The 27,522-nt window shown below is 40.1% G+C and overlaps 1 protein-coding gene across 1 annotated transcript; it reads right to left on the reverse strand.

Moving 5' to 3' along the window:
- Positions 1-80: 80 nt before the first annotated feature.
- Positions 81-27,522, reverse strand: get1 (guided entry of tail-anchored proteins factor 1; the record flags this gene model as incomplete). Its single annotated transcript, XM_080731772.1, has 14 exons — positions 27,091-27,522; positions 26,313-26,478; positions 25,227-25,294; positions 24,790-24,904; positions 24,450-24,518; positions 16,498-16,550; positions 15,335-15,520; positions 12,483-12,563; positions 9,873-10,088; positions 9,043-9,069; positions 6,014-6,092; positions 5,119-5,176; positions 3,161-3,179; positions 81-107 (listed from the first exon to the last, which is right to left on the reverse strand). Exons 1-14 carry the CDS (start codon positions 27,178-27,180, stop codon positions 81-83), a joined length of 1,254 nt encoding a protein of 417 aa, XP_080587898.1. The 5' UTR covers positions 27,181-27,522.

Raw genomic sequence — 27,522 nt, forward strand, 5'->3', positions numbered from 1 at the left:
CCCAATGGCCAGCACGTCCCTGTGGCAGAGAACAGTTTACCTGTGTAATGAATCACATCCTCAGCCTCGCCAGGGTTCAACTACTCCTCCTCCTCATCCTCGTCCTCCTGTTGAAACAGAGGATCATGTGTTGACAACAGATAAAAACAGAGCAGTTAGAGATATCAGAAGAAGATATCCAAGATATCGTAATCTACTACTCTATATGAGTAAGATAACCAGGACATTGGATCATATACGATAAGAAGATACTGTTCTGGTAAAAGGAGGAACCTGTTGTTGGTTAAGGTTCTTGGCTCTCACTCTGACCGTCGCTCTGGACACAAGCTTCTGCAAAATGCCTAAATTGTGCCAATTACTGCCAAGTGAGATCTACTTCTTTAGTCATTTCCATACAAAGCGAGCAAACACGACCTGTCTGATGTGGCAGGTGGCAAACCTGCTGCAGTCAAAAGGAGAAAAAAAAGTCCCCTTCTAAAAAGATGAAAAGAAAAAGCAATTACGCCTTATCTCTGTGCTTTGCCTGATTGCTCTTCAACGAGCCTGTAGATGAGTTGAGAGTAACAGCATCAGACTACAGATACAAGCAGCAATAAGTGAAAGTTAAGAGTTGAGAAAGAGTATTGGCTTGTTCATTTGTTGCACAGCTGCCTCTTCCCAAACAATAGTGGAACAAGGCAGTGTTTGACAGGTGGCTGGAACAAAGTCAGTTGTTCGTGTGGGACACACTTGGTGTGTTTGTTGTGTTTCTTGCTATGCCACTACCTTTGGCTCTTCCATTTCCTCTTCTTCGTCCTTGAGCACGTCAAAAAGAAACAGAAATAAGATGTTTTGTGAAGTAAACTAAGATAATGTCAGTGGGGGTGAGGCCACATGGAGTTAGAGGTTTTACGTGGAATGCGTTCAAAGACAGGGAGAAACAGCAATCTGGCAGAAGCATCCAGAAGAACAGGGATGCAGAAATGCCAAACAGGGAAAGACTCAAACCCCAAACTACAGGCCCTATGTTTAATTTAGTCTCAGTCTTACTCCAGTTTCAAACGCTCTTGTTTTATTCGACTGAAAGTCGAGCATTAGTCTTTATCTTAGTCCAACATAACTTTAGTTTTAGCCAACAAAAACAGTGTACATTTTCTTTTAATATATGTTTATTCCATGAAAAGGGTTTTGCCACAAGTTTTGTACCGATCCCAGTACAACCCAACACTAAACACCTGGTTATAGAGCCAATGTCAAGTTCTACAACTGATCCCAGTACAGCCTGACAACACAACGCCTTGTTATAGAACCAATCCCACACTGATCCCAGTACACAGCCTAAGGTGCAGGCTACACAGAGCTGGATATTTCTGAAGCTAGACATTTCTTTGTGCGATTGGGGCTTGCAGCCACACAAAGCTGGATATTTCGGCCGTGAAACTGGATACTTTTGAAACCAGATAAATAAGTGAAGATATTGAAACATATCTGATTCACTGGATCCGTGTAGGCATGGAACACGGATATCTCTGAAGACTTTACTGTGTGTGTGCTTGTCCCCCCAGTGGAGGTCTGGGGACTCAGATTCTTTTAGACCTAGATATCTTTGTGGTGTGGTACTAGATATTTTTCTATGTGGATATCTGAAAATCTGGGATATATGAAATATCCAGATTCGTCTGGCCTAGGCCTAACAGGCATGACACTACATTCTACGTTGGTGAAAGAAAGCAGTTAGCAACAGCAGCACACTGTATCATTTCTAGGTCTTGGGGAGAGATAAAGGCATGTTTATTTATGTATTAAGGAGGTCTTGAGATGGTTTCCTATAGGCCTCAAACTGCAAAGTATTGCATGCTTTGCAGTTGTGCTCAAAAGGCACTGGCTGGACAATGTGCCTGGCTTGCACAGTATCCTGAGTTCCTACGGTACATCAGGTATACAACACACTCTCAGAGGGCCAAAGTGATATCAATAATAATATACATTTAGACCTTGCAGCCAGTCAGCAACTCCATAATGTTTTGTCAGTCCACTAACTGAAAGCGTGGATTCAGAACATCTACATTTATCAACAGATTTACAGAGCCAAGCCAAGGAGTGGGCTGCTTTTAATGCACTGTGCAAATATGGACAGGTTCGCAGTGCAGCACTTCATCTTAACATTCTACTGCAAAAATAATCACTATTCATGGCTTCTTTTAAGATATGTATTGTATGCCCTACATCGCCTGTTTGTCAAGTTCCCTTCACTATGCAACATGCTAAGCCACCTTTTCCCAATGTTTGCTTATTAGCAGGCTACAACCCAACAACAGATTCTACTTTTTCTTAAGCAATCAAAATATGATATACATCCAGCAGACTCAAGGACAAATTGGCTTTCCCACAAACACACCAGAAATGAAGTTTCATCTAAAAATAACACCCAAAAATTGCATTTTGCACAAAACAGCAGCACACCACAGGAAGGTCTTAAGAAGCAAAGACAAAATTACCTAAATTAATAAAAGTCCACTACATTTTGTATGCCGTTGCATCATGCACAATGGGTACATTTCTCTTGTGCTAAGGTCCACCCCATGCAATATTGGGACAAAAAAATCTATTGATCAGAAAATACCTCTAGTACTTCAGGCTCTTCTTCCTATGGAAGAAGAAACCATGGGTATTGAGCATTGTAATGACAGAAAGAGTAAACATAAGTGAGTCAAAGATCCTTGTTTGTTTAAGATGCCAACATAACTAAATGGGAGGAACCGATACGTGATATTATCGTTATCAGTCAGATTATATCAGACTAATGCTTGAACAAGTTAACCAAGATGTGTGAATAGTTGTGCCGCTTCAGCACCCTCTGGTGGACAGATTTATGGAGATATATTTACAAAGAAAGACAAACATACATACATACATACATACATACATACAAAGGTTTTGCACCGCATCGAGGCTCAACTAATAGGCATGTGGTTCATGCTGAACACCGCTATAAGCATCTCCATGGAAAACCTTTACAATCCAATCCATGCATCAAACAGAGAGGGAGACATACAGACAGACAGACAGACAGACAGACAGACAGACAGACAGAGAAAGAGAGAGCAAGAGAGAGAGAAAAGGAAAGAAAGATGGGATGTTTCCATTTACAACAAATAGCAACCAGAGGAAACTACCTCACTTGCTGGGTCATCTTGCTCCTGCAAGGAGAGTGGAGAGGTAAAGAGGGAAGGTGACAGAGCAAAGCAAAGCAAAGCAAAGCAGTGATGTGTGTTGTGGTGGAAGCAGAGTAGCAGGCAGAGATTATTTGGAATGTTGAAAAGACAACAGCTGTTTTCCACACTGTACTAAACCCAGGGATGATTATTTTGTAAAGATCCTTAAAGGAGTAGTTCACCACTTTTCAACCTGTCTTCATATAATAGGTCCTCACTAATGTTCATGATAAAATATCATTTTCTTTTCCTACTAAGTCCAAGTCTCCTAGGAGAGCTGTGGGAAGTTCAGAATCCATCGTCTTGTGACATCATCATTTTCAAAAAAATAAATAATTAATCAATATTTTTGAAAAAGATATTTAGATTTTTATTATCGCGAGAACAATGGCTTCCACTTTAAACTTGCAACTTTTCAGGAATAGAAAGCCTGCAGTTTCTATAAGCTGGATTGGCAATCGATGATGTCACAAGACGTTGGGTTTCTGAACTGCCCACAGCCCTCCTCTGAGAAAAGAAAAAAAGCTTTTTTTGAGTGAGGACCAATTATATGAACATAGGTTGAAAAGTGGTGGAGTGCCCCTTTAAGAAAAACACATATAGTACACGCACGCACACACCCAAATGTAGTTTTCACAATTCATAGTCACAGGGACATATTATTTAATTTAGATCTCCTTTAGATTTTTGGGGGAAGATGAAAAAATAGTTTGTCACAAACCAACAAACAATAGTCAGGACGAATAATTACACAATATAAATAATGGTGATTATTTTAGACAAGATGGTACAGTCTTAGTTAACTCTAATTATAGCTCCTAGTTAGCACTTCTTGAAGCAGCATCCATCCTGACTTTGAGAAATAATGGTATAACCTAACCCTGGGTTATGTGATGCAGTGTGAAAAAGGCTGCAATTACGACCTTGGACAACTCTAAAGGTCGTTGCACACTGCTGCGTTTTTTCGGACGAATATAGGAGTGAATTTCGGAGCACGTAAATAAAGAACTCAATCTCACGTTATGTCAATCACGTTTGCACACTGCCGCCCGTTTCGTATTTATTTTCAGACCCTTGCTCTCTATCTGTCTCTCTCTCCTTGCCCTGAAAAGTTTCACAACGAAAAAACGCAGCAGTGTGCAACCAGCTTTAGTCTAGGCCACATGATAACCCCAGGCAAAGACGAATATGCAGTGTGGAAAACACAAGCGTGTGTGCATGTGTTTGTATATATTTTACGTGTCAGATCATGTTGTATATTTGGAGAATGGAATAGTATTTGAGGGTGAGTAAAACCTCTTGGTATAGCCAACAATACTGCAATCTCCTTTCAAATGAATTAACCTAAATCCATATTTAGTTTATACTTAGTCTATAATACTGAATTATTACTAATGGCCTGGCCTAGCAGTTGTTTAACATTCAAACCACTAATTACAATGTGTCTGTCCCTCCAGGTTATGGGAACTGTATCATTTAGAAACATGCAGCCGTCCTCCAGGCTATGTGAACAGTGTCGCTTAGAAAAACGCAGCTGACCTTTAGGACTAGAGAACAATGTCTGTTGTAGCCTAAACACAACTTTATGAAAGTTATTTTACATGATGCTACACGGTGCACTTTTAAAAATACTCAAAAAATCGCAATGATTTTGGAAACTGGCTGAAGGTGGGCAAACAAGTGTTTTAGTCTGGTACCTCTGGCGTGTTCCACAGCCTCTGTTCAGCCCTGGGTTCTCATTCACCCCCTCCCCCATAGTGACTCTGGTAATACCCACACAAACTACCCAAGAATCAGTCAGTAGGAAATGTAAGGAATGTAAGATAGATGCAGTGAAAGTGTTGGAAGATAAAAAAGAGAGGAAAAAAAAGAGGGTCTGTTGCATATATTAAATGAAAACAACAACAAAGAAACATCAATCTACCTCAAGCTGTCGCAGTTCTTCTTCCTCCTAGAGGGGATAATAGATAGCTGGTCAGAGGCTGAGTGGAGGGGAGAGAGGGCACCAATGGCATGCGCTACTGGAAAAGGTATGGGTTTTAAAATGGCAACTACAAGAACAGATCAGTGTCTGGAAGCAGCAACAGGACTGGGAAGAAATGAGGAACGGGATGTTAAAAGAGAGCGAGAGACAGACAGAAAGAGAGAGAGAGAGAGGGAGGGTGAGATTTAATGGGTTAGAACAGTGGTTCTCAAACATTGTCATGTCAAAGACCCCCAAACTGATATGTAATAGGTCACAGACCCAGATTTGAAAATACTGTATTCCCCAGAAGATTAGATTTGAACCATTTCCAATTATTCCACAATTTTCAAAATGTGTCAAGATTTTTGAGCGGTGCTCCTGGAAGGAGCAAAGCTTAAACATACAGAAGCGTGGCCTAAATCTTGGCACAAAGCGCTCAAGGTGTGTTGTACGCCTTTGCCACTGGGCACTTAGTGAAATTAACTCATAAATAGCACCGTTCACTTTACACTAGGTGTGATTCTTTTCAAGAAAAGACAGGCCTATTTTTGACAGGCCGAAGCATAACATGTAGTTAAACTGATTGTAAATGTACCCATGGAAGACCTTCACGGACCCCTGGGGGTCCCTGGACCCCACTTTGAGAACCACTGGGTTAGAAGAAGGGAGGTAAAAGAGAATTTAAAATAAAATAAATGTAAAGGATAGACAGAGGAAAGGACAAACGTGGTGGCCTTCTTAGAGTAAATGCATAAAACATTACACAGATGAGGGGTGGGGCATCAGATCATGAAGCCACTTAAAAAATACATAGACCAATGTCCTTTCCTGATGTCCACAACAACAAACCCACGCTGTTGATGACTATAAGGAAGGACGTAGAGAGAGACGGACGCCAGTGCAGTTACCTCCGAATGCAAATCCTCTTCCTCCTGGAAGGGGGAGGGGGGAAAACCAAGAGATGGGGGGAAAAGAAGGGCAAAGAAGGGGTCAAAGGCCATTAGGTGTGTGGAGGAAGAACATGACTGACACTAACGCCAACAGAAAAGACCATATTAAATGGTGTGAAACTACAGGGGTCAGGGGTCTTCAACGTTTTTTTAGGCCAAGGACCCTGAGAGAGAGAGATGAAGCAGGGACCCCCCACTACATATTGTACATTTCATAGATAGCGTCATAACATAGACTGTGTAGCATTGTGTTGGATTCATGTTAATGTGTATTTTCAGTTAACCAGTTAAATACTTAAAATACTTGTATTTGGTCTGCTCTTTTCCCCACTACACCAAACCTCTTGCCGAAAACAGACGTCTACAAGCTCAAAGCGGCTCGTGGCAAGAGGCGATGTGACTTGTGAGCTTGTAGATTGGCTATTTTATACTCAATAATGTTTGCTCAGAAAAGTGATTTTCTGGGTCCAAGTGGTTAATGTAAAAACCAGTTCCTATCACACAAAGCGGCTCCCTGTAGTAACTCTGAGAAAGCTTAGGGTTAGGGTTTAGGGTTCCCGGACCCCCTGTTGAAGACCCCCGACATAGGTAATACTGATTCCTATGAGGTTCAACAGGAAACTAGAATACTCTATAACAAATATTTATTTATATAAAGTAATATTGTCCATTTAAATGTTTTGATCAATTATTTTGCTACAGTATGTAGAATGGTGTATCATACAGTAGAGAGGACTTGATAAAACTCACGTCCTTGTCTGTTTTTAATCAAATAAATGTTTTGCATTTCAATGCAGTCTTTAGACTAATGCTTTATTGTGTAAGTTAGCCACCAAATCTTCTCAACTTGTAAGTATATAATTGTACTTTTGCTAATACACATTATGAAGCAAGTACTAAGTAAAAAGTGGACTTTGTGAGTTTGATCAATTCTCATACAATGCTAGTAGTCTTTTGGTAGTGTAATGACTGTCGGTGGGGTGTCCAGACCTTTTTGACTAGGGTGGCCTAACTTGGGTACATGCAGGGGTGGAATGAAGTACGAGAGTCTATACTGTATGTGCACGCCAATGCGTCTTGAAATAACATGAATCACCGGTTGTCAGAGTACCCGATATATCTGTCTGTCAATCTATGTGTGTGTGTGTGTGTGTGTGTGTGTGTGTGTGTGTGTGTGTGTGTGTGTGTGTGTGTGTGTGTGTGTGTGTGTGTGTCCTTTTAATGTCTTAATGTCCATATGAAGTTCTGTGTCAATATATGGGCATATCAGTTGCGGTATTTCCTATTCCAAAAACTGTGTAATTGCAGCTCGCCTCAGACCACCCCCTGGACACGCCACTGAGTGTAATGCAAAAATCAAAACTATCAAGTCTATCTATGAAGCATGCTTCAAGCACGGGTTTGGTTATTGCCATCCCTCCACATGAGACCTGTAAAAAAAATGGAAATAGGGCAAAGAAAAAGGGAACTGAAGATGCTTGTCATTGGTAGAGCCTATAAAATGAAAGATAATTTTCAAGCACACAAATCACACTACAGCTACTACGAAGGAATGTTTCGGTGGTTTAGTTGTACTGACCAGAGTCAAAGAGATGCAAAAAAAATACCCCAAAACTAAACACGCCAAAATGCCCTGGCTTGGCACAGAGACTACACTACATTAAATGAGTTGTTATGATTTGAAACACACAACTACGATGAACAAAACGGTGCACAACGATTCAAAGTCAACGGTTTATACCTCAGAAACTGGATGGTCATCTTCGCCCTAAAATAGTCGTGAACAGCATTGATTAGCTTAGCAAATGACTCACCAGGCTTTCACTAGGAGTACTAGACCTTCTGTAAATGGGGGGATTTATTTCAGCAAATTACATGGTCAAGTTAAATAGCATAAAAAATTGCATATCATTACCAAGTATTAGGATGTGAGGTCATACTGTTGATTGAATAGTGAAGTAGTAAGTAAACCTATATTTATAGAGTTGACACCAAGTATTCTAAACAATAACATTCATTATACAAATAATATTATGACATGCATCATAAACGCTTTCTTCAGGGGCCATTAATCATTATTATTATATTATCTTATTACTGCTTTTTATACTACTTTTATATCACCTTAATTATTTTTAGGAAGAGCATTTTCAAAATGTGTCATACAATTTTGAGGCTGTTATCAACAGAAATCAAAGGGGTTAGAAAACAACAACATTCAAAGAACTTTGACGATCAACCTGAAAATTAGAATTCAAATATAATCCAGCATCTTAATAACAGTTATGTGTGCAAGATAAATATTTTTCAGCAAGGATTATGTCTCTCTCTCTCTATATATATATATATATATATATATATATACTTCTATTATTATATATTAAAAAAAGGCAAATAGCATTGCATTAATATACAAGTACATCACCCTACACAAAATATGCAGCTATATTTTTCTAAACCCATTGCCTGGGGAATTAGTCATAGCATAACTTTCCCTGAAATACATAAGGGAATGTAAATTATTAACACCACAGAAACTGTGATTGTTTGTCTCATTAATATTGGAAAATGTGTGTGAGATCTATGGTATCCAAGCCATTCATAGTAGGGCAGACATTTGCTGTTGCGAGATTATTAATAATAGCCTCCTTTGAATTAGACATGATGACAATGACACACACACTCCCTTTTTACCTTCTCTTCTTCTTCTTCTTCTTCTCCTGCCTCCTCCTATTCAAGAAAAGAGAAAGATTAATCCACAGAAATAAAATGTAACGGAAAAAACACATCTGATAGTAACAATAATCAACCCAAGTTACTAAGAATATGGGTAACGGTAACAGAAGATTACAATAAGATTAACAGATAAAAACAACATTATAAAATTGATTCTGTAACTGTTCAGCAGGCATATTTATTTAAAAGAACGTACCTCTGGTTCCTCTGCTACCTTGCTCCTCTGTTAAGAGAGAAAATATTGTATAAGAGATCTCAGAGAGGTAAAAAGGAAACGTGTAGTTGGCATTCCAAGAACAAATAACATCTATAGTACATACACGTTGTGTGTATGACGTGTACAAACACGTGTACCACACACTTCAAATCACAGGTATCAGGCACATGAAATCACACATGGGAGCATTGTGGGACTCTTATCAACACAAATGGACACGGACAGCTACAGGTGGAAATGAAGGGGAATGGTAGGATCAAGACCAGTGCACACATTCTCGCTGGGAACACACATAATCACAATCTGCAAACGAAGGTCACTCCAAACCAGAGAAAAAATGAAGAACACGATTCAGTAGTGCAATGGAAAGATGGTTAAAAGAGTCTGACTGTGTGCTGGAATGTTGTAGGGTGTAGGTTAGTAAGTAACGGGATCCAGAGAGAGGAAGGGAAAGGGAGAGAGAGAGAGAGAGAGACTTGTGGAGGAATATTTCGACAAGGACACCAGGAACTTGAAAAGGAGACAAAACCTTGTTATGGAAAGAAGAAAGAAAGGGATGCGAGGATGGATGCTAGAGGAAGTAGAAGGAAAACATTACAGTGCTGAGGTGCACGGCACTGCACGCAAGAGGGACATTTAACACGTTAAGGGAGAGGAGGAGTAAACAAACATGATGGAAGAATACACAGCAGAGCACTACAGGGTTCTTGGTAGAAGGCAATTACAGTGTCCTCTGAGACTTCATCCATTTCTTCGGCTGCTGCTGCCTCCTCCTCCTCCCCCTCCTCCTCCTCCTCCTCATCTCCTGCCATGTCTCCTTCCGTGGTCTCCTCCTCCTCTTCTGCAGCCTCTCCTTCTGCTTCCGCATCCTCCTCCCCCTCTTCTGCAACAGCCTCGCCCTCCTCGCCCTCCTCTTCGGCCACAGCCTCCCCCTCCTCTCCTTCCGCCACCTCCTCTTTCTCTTCTGCCTGCTCCTCCTCTATGTGTGCATTTCCGTTTCGGTGCTGCACTGGCACCTCCTTAGTCTGAGGTGAGAATAACAACAACTTGCACATCAAGGAAGGCGTGTATAAAGGGAGCAGAAAAACAAGTCAGAGTGTTAGAACTGTAATGGCAGCTGTCACAGGCTCCACATCAAACACCATGAGGGAGGCAGGCAGCTGGAAATCCTATTAGGAAAGAACAGGGATGAATGAAGTAGGAACTGCGTTATAGAGCTGAAGACTGGAACGTCAGTAATGTTTATAAAAATACAGTAAAAAATCGGAAGTTTGGAAAGCTTGCAGGTGCGCTGGCTATGAAGAAGCTACCCCCCCTCGATTGTGTTCTCAGCTACCCTTCAGAGACCAACTCTATTTGGTTCCCACTCATGTTCAGCTAGGTCACATCCAAGATTAGCAGACCTGAGTTCACTCATATACTTCTAAACAATTCCCTGACTATTGAAATCTATGCATTAGCATAGCTTTCAGAGTACCAAAAAACTCAAAGAATATAGCCATTAGTTAGTGTAAAATATTAATCCATCAGTATTACTAGCTTTAAAGACTATACTAACTAAATCTGAAAACCAATAATTACATAATGGGACATAGTTAAAAGAAATCAACGTCTAGTGTAGAATGTAGCCTAAATAATAAACTATTTATCATGTTACACTTTGATAGCTACATTTTCTCATGTGTCAAAAGTGCAATGCGGCAGACCAATGGTACAGCAGTGACATCTTGTCTGTGGAAAGGTCATGTACGGCAGTCAGAATACAATCACACAACTGAACAGCAAATACATTCTTCACATCATTGCTGTGGGGCAGAAACCTTGCATCTCCAGACTTCATCTTTGTATGTTTTTCATAAATTACAATGCGTCACAACTCATAAGGCATTGTGAGCTTTTAGATTAGCTATTTCTGATCATTTTGAAATAATGACATGCCCAAAACAGGGACACCAGACATGGTTAAGTCTGTCTGTGGGTTTTATAAATATTTAACCAATGAAGTATTAAGAAGATCTTGACTAAAATAATGATTACACTCCATTGGAACACAGGTTATTTTCCCCACCATTTTTGAATATACAGTACAAGGTTTACAGCCAACAGTGACAATATTTTAGCTTTGCTTCAAATAATACATGACAGAAACTGATGCGTCACAATGCTGCCATTTACACACAATGATGGAATGTTATGCTTGTTAATGAAAGATAGATAGATAGTTTGATAATCCCACCAAACATCACTCGTCCATGCAACACAAACATTAGACACATTCCTGATTATTACCCAGACCGACTTGCCCATGGGAAATTAGGCAATTCAATTTGACTGGATGAGAGAAACACTTTCAGGATAAACTGGATGGAAAGGGAAAGGAATGGTAAGCAAAGACAAAAGTTAAAGGTGAAGTAAAGTAAAGTAAGGAAGCCAGTTACTAGTTGCTCATCACAGTTTCCTTCAGCAGTTGTTTCTTCTGAATTGGTTTCCACTGTGCTCATCCCGTTCGCCACCACAACTTTCTTTTCCTGTGTCAGGGAAATTGTCAGGTTTAACATCAGACGTGTGCTAGTTATGTCCTAAAGCATAGGATTTCAAAGTGGACACCTCCAAGGGTTGCCACTTGCCATGCGGGCAAATTGGAAAGGTGAGTAAAAGGGGAAAGAAATATTCATAATCATATATAAAAATATGAATAACTTAATATTCAAATTATGTGAAGAGGCAGTACTTATGTTATAATTTGGAGTTTTCTTTTTTTATTGTTTTTGGCCTTTCTGCCTTTTATTGAGAGTTCAAGTGAAGATTGACAGGAAAGAGGGAGAAAGATGGGGAGAAAGATAGGGAGAGACACACAGCAAAGGTCGTCGGGAAACAGGACGCGAACCCGCGACACGCTGTCATGCATTAGAGCCTCTGTGGTATGCACGTGGACTGCTAGGCCAGCGGGTGCCCCATAATTTGGAGGTTTAATGTATGTTTTGTATTAGTAGTTTAAATTTCCAAAAGGGGTGTAGTGGAGTAGAAGTATAAAGTATTGAAAAACTGACATACCGGTACTCAAGTAAAATAAAAGTACCTCAACATTCTACTTAAGTATAGTACTTGAGTAAGTGTACTAAGTTACTTTTTTCCACCACTGCCATTAGGAACAATTACTGTGGTGTCATGCTTAAACCTAGCTTCCTGTGCAGGAATATGATGAATTGGGTGCAGTCAGCCATATCAGAATTGACTTAGTTTAATTACGCGTAACATGACCCGGAGGACAAAACATTAGCTGCACTGTTTGGTAGAGCAAACAACAGTGCTATCACAATCCTAACTAGACAGACTTCACATGGCTACTTAGAAACAGTGTTGGGTGAATATTAATGAAACAGTTGAATGTTTATACTGTACGCGGGGAGAGGACCCACCTTGTATCCAGGAGGAGGTTCCAGGCCCAGAAATTCATACACATTGTTCTCCTCCTTTGCATCGAAGAAGTTCTCATAATCCTGTATCAAAATAAAAAAATAGTTATTTGAATAATGTGTGTCTGACTGCTAACTGCATTTACCAAAATACTTTCTGGGAAATTGCAAGTGTGGATGCCCTGACATGATCGAGGCACATGGAATCCGCTGGGAAATGTACGTCTTACCATTTGTGATATCTATCTGTCAGTCCTTGTCCCTATTTGAGCATTACATCCTTGTCCCTTGTACTGTATGCCCATATATGGAGATCCCTGCCAAAGGGAAGCCAAGGAGTGTGTGTGCAAAGTCTGGCATGGATAGGGGCAACGGTGGCGGAGATATGAGTAGGGCAAAAGTGTGACGTGAAGGACAGACTGACAGACTGACTGACAGCCGGTGGAGGTTTTGATAGTGACTGCGACCTGACGGTCGCAATTAAGCCCATATATTGGAATGCCCATATATGGACATACTGTGTCAATCTCGTGTGGTCTATGACGTGAGACATCTATGATGTCAGTCATCTCCATATTTGGGAAAAGTTTAATTTTAGCATTTTCCCATTCAAGTCAATTGAGAAAATGAATTCACAGGTACATTCATATAAATTAAACTATATATAACGTATCTCTTAGCAAAATGCACCCAAGCGAGTCCCGATGAAGCAGGTCGGATTTGACATATGTGCGTGTCCAAGAGTGTGCCACAAAATCTGTGGGAGGAGTAGCCCGGCAAAAAAATGTATCCGGACAGATGGAAAGAATAAAGTCGGACAAGTACAATAGTCCTAACTAACTACCGGTACTGACTAGCTACTAACTACTGGTTGAAGGTGGTCTTGAATCTTGATACATTTCCGAGAGAAATTTAGAGACTGCTGGCAGCTGTCAGGTAGGACAATGACTGGTTGACAAGTAGCCCTGCCTGATGTGCATTGGCTCAATGTCTCCACCGGCAAAGTGAGGATAGATTAGCGGTAGATGTTGGGCTCCCAGGTGGGAGAAAAGGGTTTGAATCTTGATTCTCAGTTGCAATTACCTCTGTCTGGAGAGGATATACAACTTACAGATTGTAGCTTTAAAAGGGTAGTGTAGGGATATTTTTTTGGTTAAAGGTTTTATTGTAAAAAAGTTAAAGATCTATATTCTGACAGTAACCATTGCAAGTATAGAGATTTGTTCAGTGACAGAGTTCTCTCCGTCTCTTTAATAAACAGAAAATAAATGTTCTGGTGGTTTGCCAATTTCATCCAATCAGGAGAGAGTACTCATTTATCAGCTTGAGTTTTATAGTGTTCCAGTATCAATTTTGTCGGCTCGTTTCTATGTGTCATCACTTCCATTTTCACTTGTTTATACTGTATCCTGTAAGAGTTCTCTTTCCTAATTAGATAAAATTGGTGACCTGACCTGAGAATGTATTTTCAGTTTACTTGGAGAGATATAGAGCCTATAGCAATGATTACCAGGCATGGATTAGGACTTTAGGGCCCAGAGCTTGGACCACGGTTCAGGCCTGTGGAATGTTTGTATGTTGTGATACTTAATTCATACTGCTTTAGTTGTAGATGCAAGATGAGCAGGCGCATAATAAACTGCTGGCCAAACACATCTGGAGAAAGCAGTATTTGTAAATGCTATTTCACCGTTTCGCAATGTCGGGTCAGGGGACCATCAGTGGTCCTTGTGGACCCTTATGGATCTGTAACTCTGAGAGTAAAAAAAAACAAAAAAACACTGAGGATTTTACAGTGCAGATTGTAGTCCCAGAGATACAACATATCAAGTGAGGGTCTGGTCCGTGGCCTAATGCATACCAAACTGGCAGTCCTAGATATTAAAAAGGCTGAGAATCACTGAATTAACTATACTGGAACACCAAGCTACACTATAAAATCTACAGTGCAAACTTAGAGAGTGTACAAATGGAGCCATTACGTTCAATTTGTACACTGTCAGAGTTTCAGACCCGTAAAAAATCAATTTGGACTGCTGGTGTTCCCCTCACCCAACATTGAGAACCAGTGTGACCCAGGTCTGGTTTATTCTAATTTGCACATATTCCTATTCAACTGTTTGCTACACTTTTTTCCTTAAGAAAAAGTATCAATACCACAATGTAGAAATACTCTGTTACAAGTTAATAATCTGTTCACATATTAAAATATTTTGAAAATAGACGATATACAAGTTCACAACTCGTCATGCGACGCATTGAGCTTGTAGATCCTATTAATAGCAGTGTGTAGGGCTGAAGTGGTTAATGTATGCTTTGTAACAACAATTAAAATCTGCAAAGTAGCTAGTAACTACAAATACTTGTAGCGGAGTAAAAATTACAATAAGTATTTGCCTCTGAGATATAGTAGTGTAGTAGTAAAAGTACTGAAAATACCTCAGTACAGTACTACTTCAGTAGGCTACATGTACTTGGTTACTTTACAGGGTAACAGGAAAAGCCGACCTAAAACAAGGTCGACCCAAACTCGTTTCCCAACGGGTCTGTGGCCTCTAGATGCAGAATACACAAAAATCTAATCTAGGATTTAGAAGACATTTTTAGAATGTGTCTATCAGTGGTTAAGGACCCCCAAAATGTGTTTTTGGCCGCGGACCCCCATCTCAAAATATTTTGTTCCACGGATGGACCCTTATCGCAAAATATTTTGTTCCAGGGACCCCCAGAAGCAAAGATTAGATTTCGGTCTATTCTGCATCTAGCTTAAGGCCACAGACCCGTTGGGAAACGAGTTTGGGTCGACTTTGTTTTAGGTCGACCTTTCATGTATTCCTTTACAGCAGTGAGCTTACCCCACAGTAGCCCCCTTCGTTAAAGATCTGAGGGGGCAGAGGGATGCCATTGGTGGGCTTCTTCTCCTCAGGGACGTTCTCCCTCATCCACATGCGGTTCTGCACATTGCAAGCAATGTCCAACGGAGAGTATTCCACTTTGAGAGCCTCCAGCATCCCCACCACATCCTGCTGCTTCTTCTTGATCTGGAAGTTGGATAAATAAAAAGTAGACTTCTTTAACCACTTCAACCCTCCAGAGTCTAGACTTAGTAAACTGGATTGGACCAGAGTTGGCTATGTACTTGGACCACTTTTTTTTGGTCTACAACAAATCTATTCACCAAAAATAGACGATCAATAAGCTCACACCGGATGACACATTGTGAACTTCTACAACTGCTATTTTTGGCTAAGGTTCCTCCCAGAATATGAATGCTGGGGTTCACGTGGTTCTAAAATATGTAATAATAATAATAATAATAAATCAATAGGCCATCATGCCATCTGGTCAAGGCTTTATCCCAAGTACCTTACAGTACCTTGAGTGTGTATATTTATAGTACTGTAATTGGCACCAGGCAGAATCAACAGCATTATAGTGCAATGCCACACACACACACACACACACACACACACACACACACACACACACACACACACACACACACAATAGCCTTTATTGGCAATCTTTGGGAGATGGAGATTATTAATAGGCCAAATTAGGACATTTAGAATTTCTAAAATGTCTGTGTATAATGGAAAATATTAATTTCTAACTGTATCAAACGCATGCAGATACTATGCCACTTTAGTTAAAGGCATTACAAGGCAAGCAACTATTTCAACAAATCCAAGTCTGGACATTACAGCACAAAGAAGTTCTAGAAGACTCTCTAAGAAGTGAATGGTGGATCTCTTTCAAGAGATTGCTGTTTAGGTTTGGAATGTGATCCAAGCAACTGGTGAGAAATACAATTTTAGATTGGAGCTCAGACGCAACTATCGCTATTAAATAAGACAACTATCGAACCATATAGAGGCTACACAATCAAATTAATCTGTTAAAGTAGTCTCAAACTTATTTTTAGGAACTCTCTGATCTCTTCAGGGATCAAAGCCAAAGGTAAGAAGCGCAAAGTTTACTTTGCAAAAGATACAAATCGCACGGGGTGGATCCTTACCGCAGTAGATCCCGATGAAGATGCGAGAAACACTTTGATAACCATTTTGTTACAATATATTCAGTAGAATGTAACAAGTAGGTTCTTAAAGGTGCAGGCAGTCTCCCCTAATATTAGAGCGCGACCCAGGGCATAGCTCTGTGATCACACACCACTGAGGTTATTTTTGTCTCCGGACTCCATCACCCTAGGATTGGTGGGCTGGCTTTTACCCACCGGGGTGATTGGCAACTTCAGCTGTCCGTCGGCTCTTGAAGTTAGTTTGCAGTTACATGCAAAGTGCATATATGGACCGTCCGAAATAGACACCGGTGGTCACTTATCAGTCAGCATACTTACATAGACTCACAGTAGGCCAACGACAATTCAATAGTGTTTGTTACTAGGCTAGCCTACACTCTAAACGGTCTTTGTTTGTTCAAACCACATTATTGCAATTCTAGTTAAATTTCATAGGAAGGACAACCTATTTATCTTGGTAGATCCTAGCTACTTTCTACCTTGTGTCCCCCACTGACTCTAAACTACATTACCCATGGTTCCATTCCACTTATCGCTGTAAACAAAATGAACACAACAAAGACAAAGGTCCTCACCTCAAGAGCCGCTCGGTATCAACAAAATTAATTTCACTTAGGCCTACCTACCTACACGTAAACAGAGATTGCAAGTAGGCTATTAAAGTACAATAATGACTCGGTCGGCATTAAAAGACGCAAGATGTTAAAATATGGCTTTTTAGCCATATTAATGACTCCGACTGCTTTCTTCAGCCGCAAGTTTGATTTCACGTGAGGCAAGAAACGCAACTCTCACATGCTCCGACCGTACATAATCACATATTAAAGTTTTTACTGTTAGTTCTGAGAAAATACAGCTTGTTGTAGCCTGTTTATATTTTTATGTAATAATAATTTAAAAAAAACACCAGCCTTGAATACGTTTCGCGAACACACCACTAGGGGTCAGCCTTGCCCAGGAGCTCAAACGTCGGAGACTGGGAGAGGTGCCAGATCACTCCTCCTCAACAACATCTTTAGGCCTAGTAGAAGGCAATGGTATGATGTTGGGGTCATGTATTGCTGTTTGATAGGGGAAACACGTTCTTGTGTAATAGGCTAAATCATTTTTTGTATTATTCATTTTGGATATTTGGAAGGCAATCACACAAGTCACTTGAAACTGTTGAAAGACCACATAGAACATAGTTTAGCCTAGGAAAATAACTATTATTGTTGTTGTCTCCACCAGCCGAAGGCTGAGGGAGAGTATGTTTTCCCCTCCGTCCGTCCGTCCGTGCGTGCGTCCGTGCGTCCTCGCAGTTTGTGAGCAGCTAATCTCAGTCACCGTTGGCCCGATCGCTGCCAAACTGAGCACACACACTCCCTGGATGCCAATCTAGAACCTCTGCCACACATTTTTTCAAATCAGCCCCATGGTGGCGCTATAACAGGCCGATTTGTGTGGCCTGGTTGTTACCAGCTAATCTCCGGCGCCGTTGGCCCGATCGCTGCCAAACTGAGCACACACACTCCCTGGATGCTAATTCAGAACCTCTGCCCCACATTTTTTAAATCAGCCTCATGGTGGCGCTATAACAGGCCGATTTGTGTGACCTGGTGGAGACCTGTGCTCGGAAGAGCACTGCTTCTAGTTGTTATTGTTATCATTATTATTATTTGACTGTTCATTCTTTACTGGCAGTGGCAACATTTTGAAACCGGGATTTACAGGCGTAGGCCTATGTATTAGCCCAGGGGTCTTCAACAGGGGGTCCGGGACCCCTAGGGGGTCCCCAGAGTTACTATAGGGGGTCCTCCAAATCTTTGTGTGGTAGAAACATTTTTCTTATTTTTTTTATAGTAACCACTTGAACTATGGAGTATGGAGTGTTTTTGTATCAATATGTCAAAAGCAAAAAAATAAAAATCGAGAGAGAAAAAATAAAAACAGGGCAAAAAACTAGTGTCCTTATTCTGAGAACTTTAGCCAAAAATAGCAGATCTACAAGCTCACAACGCCTCGCGCTGCGAGGCTTTGTAAGCTTGTAGATCACCTATTTTTGGCAAAGAGCTTTTTATAGAGGGGAAAAAGAGCAGACTAAATAGAGAATGAAAGGTCAAGTTTAAGTATTGACAGTTAACTCTTTTAGTGCCACCCGTTCACCACTAGAGGGTGCCCCAGGTGCCAGAGAAAATCCCATAGAGATATGCTGGTATATGCAGAAGCCCTGCAGCCATGACTTGCCTGAACACTTTCCTTTGTGCATGTACAGGAAGAGGATGAAGTTAGCTTGAAGTTAGCTATTGGCTACCAAGCATTTTAGAAGCCTTATTTTCGTCAACTTAGCCATGATTAAACCTTGCACACCTCATGCATGGGAAAAAAACAGAGAAGAATGAGCTCTAAAAAATCCATTGGAGTGGATTTGTGCAGTTTGTTCACAGCTTTCAAACAAAAAAATCCGATTGGAAATCCGTTCAGGCATTCTTGAGATAATAGCCATTATGTTTTACACTGTTGTGAGCTTGGAGGTCTGCTACCTGAGTTGTATGGGGGTTGTATGGGGGTTAAACATGCAAAATCGCGATTGAAATCATGTTCACTAGATTTGATGGGGTCCAAAAAAATTTTTTTTTTTTTTTAAATCTTCAAAAAAAAAAAAATTTTTTTCTTCCAAAAACCGAATTTATTCGGTTTTGGCATTTCTTAATACGTTTTAAAAAACCGAACTTTTTCGGTTTTGGCACTGGATGGATATTCCACTTTCAAAAAACTTTTTGTCATTGTATGGTCTAATCAGGCTTGTATGAACACCCTGGACAGTTTTTAATTTTCTTCATTCAGTATTTAGATATTTGATATAAAAGTTACCAGGCCCTCCAGGCTCAGGGCCTCTCCCACACACACTCATTGTAACTTCAAACTCCATTTTAACCATGATAGATTCATTCAAAACACCCATTATTTTTTCTGTAGACTCATACTACCCTCCTGATACATGAGCAGGCTGTGTTTTTTCCATAAAGTTTTTATAAATTATTATTGTATTAACTTTTTTCCATTTTCCCAAAGAATTATTAAAAATACATGAAAAATGTTATGGAATAAACACGGCCTGCTCACGTATTAAGAGGGTAGTATGAGTCACCAGAAAACATAATGGGTGTTTTGAATGAATCTATCATGGTTAAAATGGAGTTTGAAGTTACAATGAGTGTGTGTGGGGAGAGGCCCTGAGCCTGGAGGGCCTGGTAACTTTTATATCAAATATCTAAATACTGAATGAAGAAAATTAAAAACTGTTCAGGGTGTTCATACAAGCCTGATTAGACCATACAATGACAAAAAGTTTTTTTGAAAGTGGAATATCCCTTTAAGTGGTTAAATATCTGAAAACACAAACTGACATGAATCCAAAATACACTGATGATTGTGCTGTCAAACAATGAAACTATATGGAATCTATGAACAGGTTGTGTTCATCTCTTCATCTCTCTCTCAACTAAGGGGTCCTTGGCCTGAAAACTTTGAAGACTATATTGGTCCAAAACAAGCTTTTGTCAACTAGACAACTACAATATTTTGTCTATAGGGTCTTGTTCCAAATATGAGTTAATTTGTTGATGAACAATTCCAGAACATTATGACAAACACATTGTGAATGCTGCTTTAGGTTGGAAATTCCTTTCGATGTTCAAATTAACTTTTCTTTCTTTATTAATTAATTTTAATACAATCTTTCATTTTGTTCTCATCCAGAGGGAAGCGACTCTGGATTCATGTCTGTGAAACAGCGAGCAGAGACTAATCTACAGAATGAAAATAAGAAAAGGGGAGTTGGTGATGGCAATGCTGCTGGCTACATACTATAGGAGGAGGAGGACCATACAGTTCAAGAGATGACAGACAACCAGATGCACTACCACAAAACACGGCCAAAGACAAGTAAAGAAAAGATTATTGTAACGTATTCATGGAGATGGACTGAGGACTCAATGACGTTTCTCACCCTAGTCCAATTAATACCTTCTTGCCATTTCATTTTAGGAGTGTGCATGCCATTGCAAAAAATGTGGTCAGATTTGGTCTGGCAGCGCTCAGTTGTGATTGGATTTCACTCCCCCCGAAGTAGTGAGGGACCAATCAGGGCCCAGTATACAGTATAAATATGTCCGGCTTTATCACCAGAGGCATTTCTTTCAATCCATCCCTTGGAAATGCAGGTTCCATAGCCTATAGAGATTCCAGACTAATATCTACGCATTGATATTAGCCTGGCCATGCCAGGCGAGTGTGGCAGTGTTTTTGAGTAAAGTAATTTTTTTTTATCACATAATATGTAGCACTTGGCTATATGAGCTGGGCTAAAACTTAATCCTAATTAGTAGCATCTGTGTATTTCTCCTGTACACTGCATGTGCATACACATATAAACCCATATTGCTTACCCTGTATAACTAAAGGGAACATTTCCAAGCACATCAGGCAGACCCCTATGCACATCAGGCAGACAAACCCCTATGCAACAAGCCACGAAGCCCACTGTTCAATCAATCAAGCCCCATGAAGGTCTGAAGCACACTATGGAAGCACACCATGCACTGCATCAAGGAACTGAGCAGCCAGGTGTGGGGCTACAGCAGCAGCTGTGCAAGACAGACCCAGCATTACCACAGGATGGCACTGCAGCACGTCCAAGACTCAAAAACGCCTTGGCGGGATCTTTGGCACATTGTGTTCTTTACCCGTATTGTCCCTTTCTTTTACAATCTATTCAAGATCACTGCTGGGTTACAGCTACATACATTATTTGTTTTGGCGCCATCCCCTACACGCCAGAAATGAAAGCTTTATTTCGGAACAATATTTTTTCTGGGTTAGCCCCTCACTCCAGTGCACTGTCCAAGAATCCATGTATTTAAGGGTCTTAGGCAACAAACAATAACAGTGTATTTCTTACCTACATTGACTGTAATTTCCCCCCAGAATCTATTAACACAATAATCTCCTTAACACCTGTTTGATAACTACCTATTTTTAATGCAGATTAAAAACTTCCAAAATACTATAAATCTATTTTGGACAAACACATTCACTGGTTGACATTTCAGTTTCTCTAAAAATAGAGGATCAGTTTTAGAAAACTTCAGCCGTGGACTTACATTAGGCTACTGCATTGCCCGAAGAAAGCCAAACAAAAATACATTTTATTCGTATGTATGTACTGTACACAAGATGTAAGAAAACGCACAACCTTGAACCTTACTTTGTTTAAAAAAGGCCAACCTCACTGTCATCTATTGTCAGGGGAAAACATGTTGTCCTTCCAAATAGTGGATGTCACTTTGAGACAACCAACTTCAAATGCTTCCTCCACTTTTTCATGTCACACTTTTGACTCGCTCCTCTGTCTCTTGCACCCAGTAGTCCTCACCAAGCACAACAACAAGGTTGCAATGCAAGTGAGTCAGAGTCCGATGCAAGAGCCTGGCCAGGAAGAGTTACTGTTCAAAAAACAACAATCTGCAGTACCCGTGGCTGCTCAGCCAGAAGCACAGAGAGCCTGTTGGACAGAGAGGTGACTCAAAGGCAGGCTGGAGGTCACTGCCGAACTGAACAGGAAGATCATGAGGATGCACTGTAAAGTCACATAATTTGTTGAGGAGCATTTTCTGCAAGTAAGACACATTGGAGTGGGATGAGTAGAGATTGGGTGTGATGTGGCAAAAGACAATAAAATGAACACAGGCCATTTTGCTCATAATTCATATGGGGTGGTTAAGAAAATGTCCCCCCGGCCCCCTTCCTGTTTGTTTTACAAATAGAACCCTGCTTAAGTGTAGGCTATAAAGTATGCTACATGTATTTTTGGTTTTCCTTTGAATAGGATATGGAGTAAGGAACCACAATATTTACGTCTGCAGATTTCAGACAGAAGAAAAAGGTACAGACATAACTGACAAGCTAATTGTATTGGTATTATACTTCCATGATGAGCATGATCCAATTAGTTTTCACTAAGCCAATAATTCGAGGAGACTCTTTGTCTCCATAGGGAACAAAGCAGGCTCCTGTGTCTCCATAGGGAACCACTGCAGGTCATCAAAGTATTGGCTTAGGAATGCGACAAAAACAAAAGAATATGCATGAATTCAAGTCTTCATGGGCCTTAAAGGAGTGCAAATCCCTAGCCTCCTTCAAAATTGGTCTGAAAAGTCACCTTCAGGCGGCTGCTACTCGAGACTTGTAAATAGACTAAGCCCCCATGTTTTCACCCCCCTCCCCCCCTTTTCAGCTTTTGTAATTGATGTTATTATATGCAAAGTACTCTGTTCTATCCGTCTGTCTTTCAACGTTTAAGAGATACATAAAGTGGTTCCTGTGTAAATAAGCCATAAAGCTTACTAGGATCTCCTTTTAGTTTTAGTTGTACCGGTGATTTGTGCTGTAATGAAACCGTACTTTTTCCTATTGCAAACTTCTAATAAATTCTTCAATCAATCAATCAAGGGGGTGTGGAATCGATAGGAAATGTTATTTTGGGGGTGAACTATCCCTTTAAGATTTTGAAATTGTATTTAGGCCTTTTCCAGTTGTTGAACCTGCATTTTTCTGTTTAGCTTAATTCAAAGACTAGAGGACCCCCCCCCCCCTGAATATCACAACAAGATGGAGGTGATTGAGATGACATGCATATACGCCAAGTGAAAAAAAAATGTCTCACATGGCAGTATTTTATCTAAACAGCAATCCAAACCAGGAGTAACCTGATGAACAAGCTGTTTGGATTTGGGGGTTGGGCAGATAGGCCTGAGGGCAATCAAACAGAATTGACATGTAGCCAATAGCCATATGAATGTAGCAGAGCCTAATCATCTGTCTGAAACACTACATTTAATTTTTTTTATTATTTACCTGATGAACAAGCTGTTTGGATTTGGGGGTTGGGCAGATAGGCCTGATGGCAATCAAACAGAATTGACATGTAGCCATATGAATGTAGCAGAGCCTAATCATCTGTCTGAAACACAAATTTTGTTTTAATTATTATATATGTGGCGGAGAGAGTCGCAGCCCCAGCCTGAAGCCTCAAAAGTCTAGTATCTGCTCTCATTCCATAGGGACGTCTCTTTGGAGTAATGGTTAAGATATTGGACTTACACGTGGGAGACCCGGGTTCGAAGCCGAGTGGGGAGGTTCGGACCACCTCCATTACATATATATATATAAATAATTCTGAACATTGCACAATAGTGTAATTTTTTCCCACCAGTCATTGAGTGCTTCCCTTTATTTCCATGTATTTGTCATTTTTATTTACGTACACAAGCATTTAGAAAACAAATGTCAAATTAGCACATTCAACAAAAGAAATATTAGAACATAATTATCATCACAAAACAATGGAGTTCAGATCACATTATTGAATGGCCATTTGTGCAAAGGCCCCAGACAGCATGCCATACTTTGTTATTTAGCACATACTATATAGCATTGAAGTTAAAAAATAAACATGTATGTAACATTAAATAAAAACAAGTAAGTACCAGATATATTGACAGAGTGAATATATTTCATTCAATCACTTAATATAAATTAAATTATGATGACTGTGGATAATTCCGACAAATTTCTTAGCTTGATGCCTCTTGTTCAAATGCCTGAGGAACTCTGCCTTTATTTACATTTTGAGAACACACCTTGAGTCTATATTTGTATTGTTTTGTTTTTAGATGTGTCTCGCTTGTAATTATTTTTGCAACTGCAATTTTTGGAAAGATAATTTCACACAATCTTTTACACCTGTAAACTTGGGATGTGACAATGTTGAAGTAACTTCCAGTTTTGTGTAACTTCAATTAAGTATTAAGTACTGCATTACAAAACAACTGCAAATATATCATCTGGGAATGATATTGAATAAAATGATAACCAGTTGGATACCTAGCTGAACGCATGTAGACCAAGCGTAACTACTTTGTTGCACACCACTAACCAGGATGTGATTCCCACTCCACCTAAAAGAAAAAAGATAAGTGACTTAGTTAAACTCTGAAGTAAATTAGTTGCTTGAAATGTATAAAAAAATAAACTAAATGTATATAATCTGCACTCATTTCTGTTTGAATATCTACATCGACAATTCCATATTGATGTAAAAAACTGTAATTTACTGGTAATTTCTGTTCAGTGTCTACACTGGGGTCTATGGACAAGGCTGTTCTTCAGTTATATCCTACACATCGGACTATCGACAGTATATACGGTAGTTCAAAAACAGCAGATCACCTGCTATTCCTGTTGGGAATGCCACAAGTCGTTCCACTGGTGCTATCCATCTACTGGGCACCACCGTCACAGGGTCAGAATAATACTTCCAGATCAGCGAAATCATCACAGCAGCCTGACAAGAACAACATGAGTCATGAGCCTTTTTCAGAGTGATTTTGATTGACAATACATACTGTGTATATACTGTACAATACATGCAGAGAGAGATGGTGGCAACAAGAGCAGGGTATGGGGAAGAAACATAAACTGTAGATAGATGCTCAGAGCCTATATTTTTTTTAATTGAAACTGTGTATTCTAATATCTAAACTGTAATGCTTCAAGCATAAACACGAAACATCCAGATAACATATGAAACTGAACCCGTTTATTTGTTTAGTCACGTGGTTACAATTAAATAGCCAACTGAATTCCACTTTTAGTTTTCCACTTACCTGCAGTATATGAAAGACTATATTCACCACCCATTTCATTTTAGATTGTTGCGCTGTTCTTGACTGAACTGTAAAAAGCAAGAGATTCAATTAATTGTTATGGTGACTGCGTTTTTTTATACTTCATTACTTTGAATATGAATTGCACACATGACATTTTTACTGGGAATTCCCCATTTACAGTATATGTTTCTCATAAGCATAAGATCACTTGACAAACATCAGACTATAGTACACTCTTTGTATGGTATATAGCAAGGGAGGAGCTCCAACAGACAAATACCCATTATATACCCATGCATGATACAGTACATATTACATACAGTTAAATGCTTTTCATTCCAGACTGTGCCATATTCCCTCTTGATGGACACAGCAGGAGAAAGTGAGAGACAGCTGTTTGGGAGGAGCAAGAGTAGAGTGTGTGGCTAGAGAGAAATGGCGGGTTCTCCACAAACATGAGGAACCATATAGGGGCCGGGGGCCATAAGGGCTGTACATGTACTGTAGGTCAGACTCATAGGTGCTGTGAATCATCTTAAAACTGACTACATAGCTGGGCTTAGTATATTATTGGTTTGCGGGAATTTATGGTTTAAGTAACTATGAACATTTGGACATAGTACAACTAACTTTGCACAGTTGTCTGGACGTCTAACACTAATTATTAAGCTCTAGGTGGGTTACTTCCTGTGTGTATAACACAATGCAGTAGTTGAGTGTGAGGGACGGCAACAGGCACCAGTCTCCCCCTCCCCCAACCCCCAGTGAACACTCCGCCTGTTATCCAAAACCCACCTGCCATTTCCCACACTTGCCGTTTTTAACATGCTAATCTGCCATGGCCGAAAGCACAGAACACAGTGCCATCCGCAGAAGGTGTGAATGGCACTGATTTATGTCTCGCAGGAAAGCGCTACAAGTTTTGAAAAGGGGGCCCAAGCAAGGGCTGGATTTTATGTACCACTCACTTCTACTGTGTGACATTGTATCATTCACCTTGTGCTTTTACCTCAGGTTAAAATAAAGTGTGTGAACTGTGATTTTTTTTGGCCAGCAATGAGGGCCCACTATGTAGTATCTTACCGTGTGTCTTCAGCTTGTCTGTCATCTTGTTGATTTTGCGCTCTAATCTGGCATATCTAGCAAACTCATCCATCATGCTTATTGAAGCATGCTCCTTCTTCATCTCCTGTATCTCAGCTCTCATCTCACTCTCTTGCTCAGCATCCTTTTGGATGATCTTGGACAGCTTGAAAAGAACACAGTATAAACCTGTTAAAAAACAACTAGCCTACTGAACAACAGCTTAATAACTATCATATAGGCTGATCTTTGTACAGGTACAACCATAGCCAGGTTGACTGAAGACCAGAGGTGTTCAAAACAAGCCATACATGAAACTGCTGCAGTTTTCATCACGGGGACTGTGTGTCATGCTGTTGGTCTGCAAAGTGTGTAAAGCTTCGATCACGATATTCAGCTATTGTTATTGACGTTAATACAGGAAAGAATCAATGTAGCCAGAAGCAAAACTATGTATATAGGGTAAGGCAAATAGTGCACATGCACAAACAGTACAAAAAAACGTGTGTACGTAGTTCTTACGAAACCACACCCTCTATGGTTACATTGTTTCTAGCCAGTAGCCATTTCTCCTGGCCAAGTAGCCATTGGCCTGTATGTGGTATGTATGTGTATGGCTGGTGTTTACTAACTAGTAGCTAGGCTATGCAGCTAGACTGCTTGGCTTTTGAGACGACGCCAAACCACACTACATTGACATTCATAAAACCTACGAAGTGAAATCACAACATTCCATTGATTCAATGACAGTTAATCAGAAACAGAGACCCCTACTTACGAAGGATGAAATGGTTGGTAATAGTGTTTTCATTAGATTGCACAGAAAGACAGATCCCAACACCAGAAACCAAGCGCAACCGGCCGCCATGTTTTCTTTTCACTAGTCAACATTTCTGCTCCAGCAGCTGCCTGTCTGCCTGAGTGCCGGCTGCTCTTTAACTATTCAGAATGAGGGGATAAAAATTACAGTTCTGAGAAATATATTGGGATTATTATTATTAGAATAATCACAAGTATACAAGTGCTACTTGCAAAATGTATGACAATAACAAATGAACGTGTTGTATTATTTTCATGTTTTGAATCGAGTGTGCGGTGGAAATGGGACAAACGATTAATGTGTTATTTGTCTGGACGACGCTTTTTAAACTGAATATCGCCAAATAAAAACAAATCCCAAATCCAATCCATGATTGATTGTAAAAAATGA

This window comes from Nannobrachium achirus (assembly GCF_963921795.1).
Source record: "Nannobrachium achirus genome assembly, chromosome: 8".
Lineage (NCBI taxonomy): Eukaryota > Metazoa > Chordata > Actinopteri > Myctophiformes > Myctophidae > Nannobrachium > Nannobrachium achirus.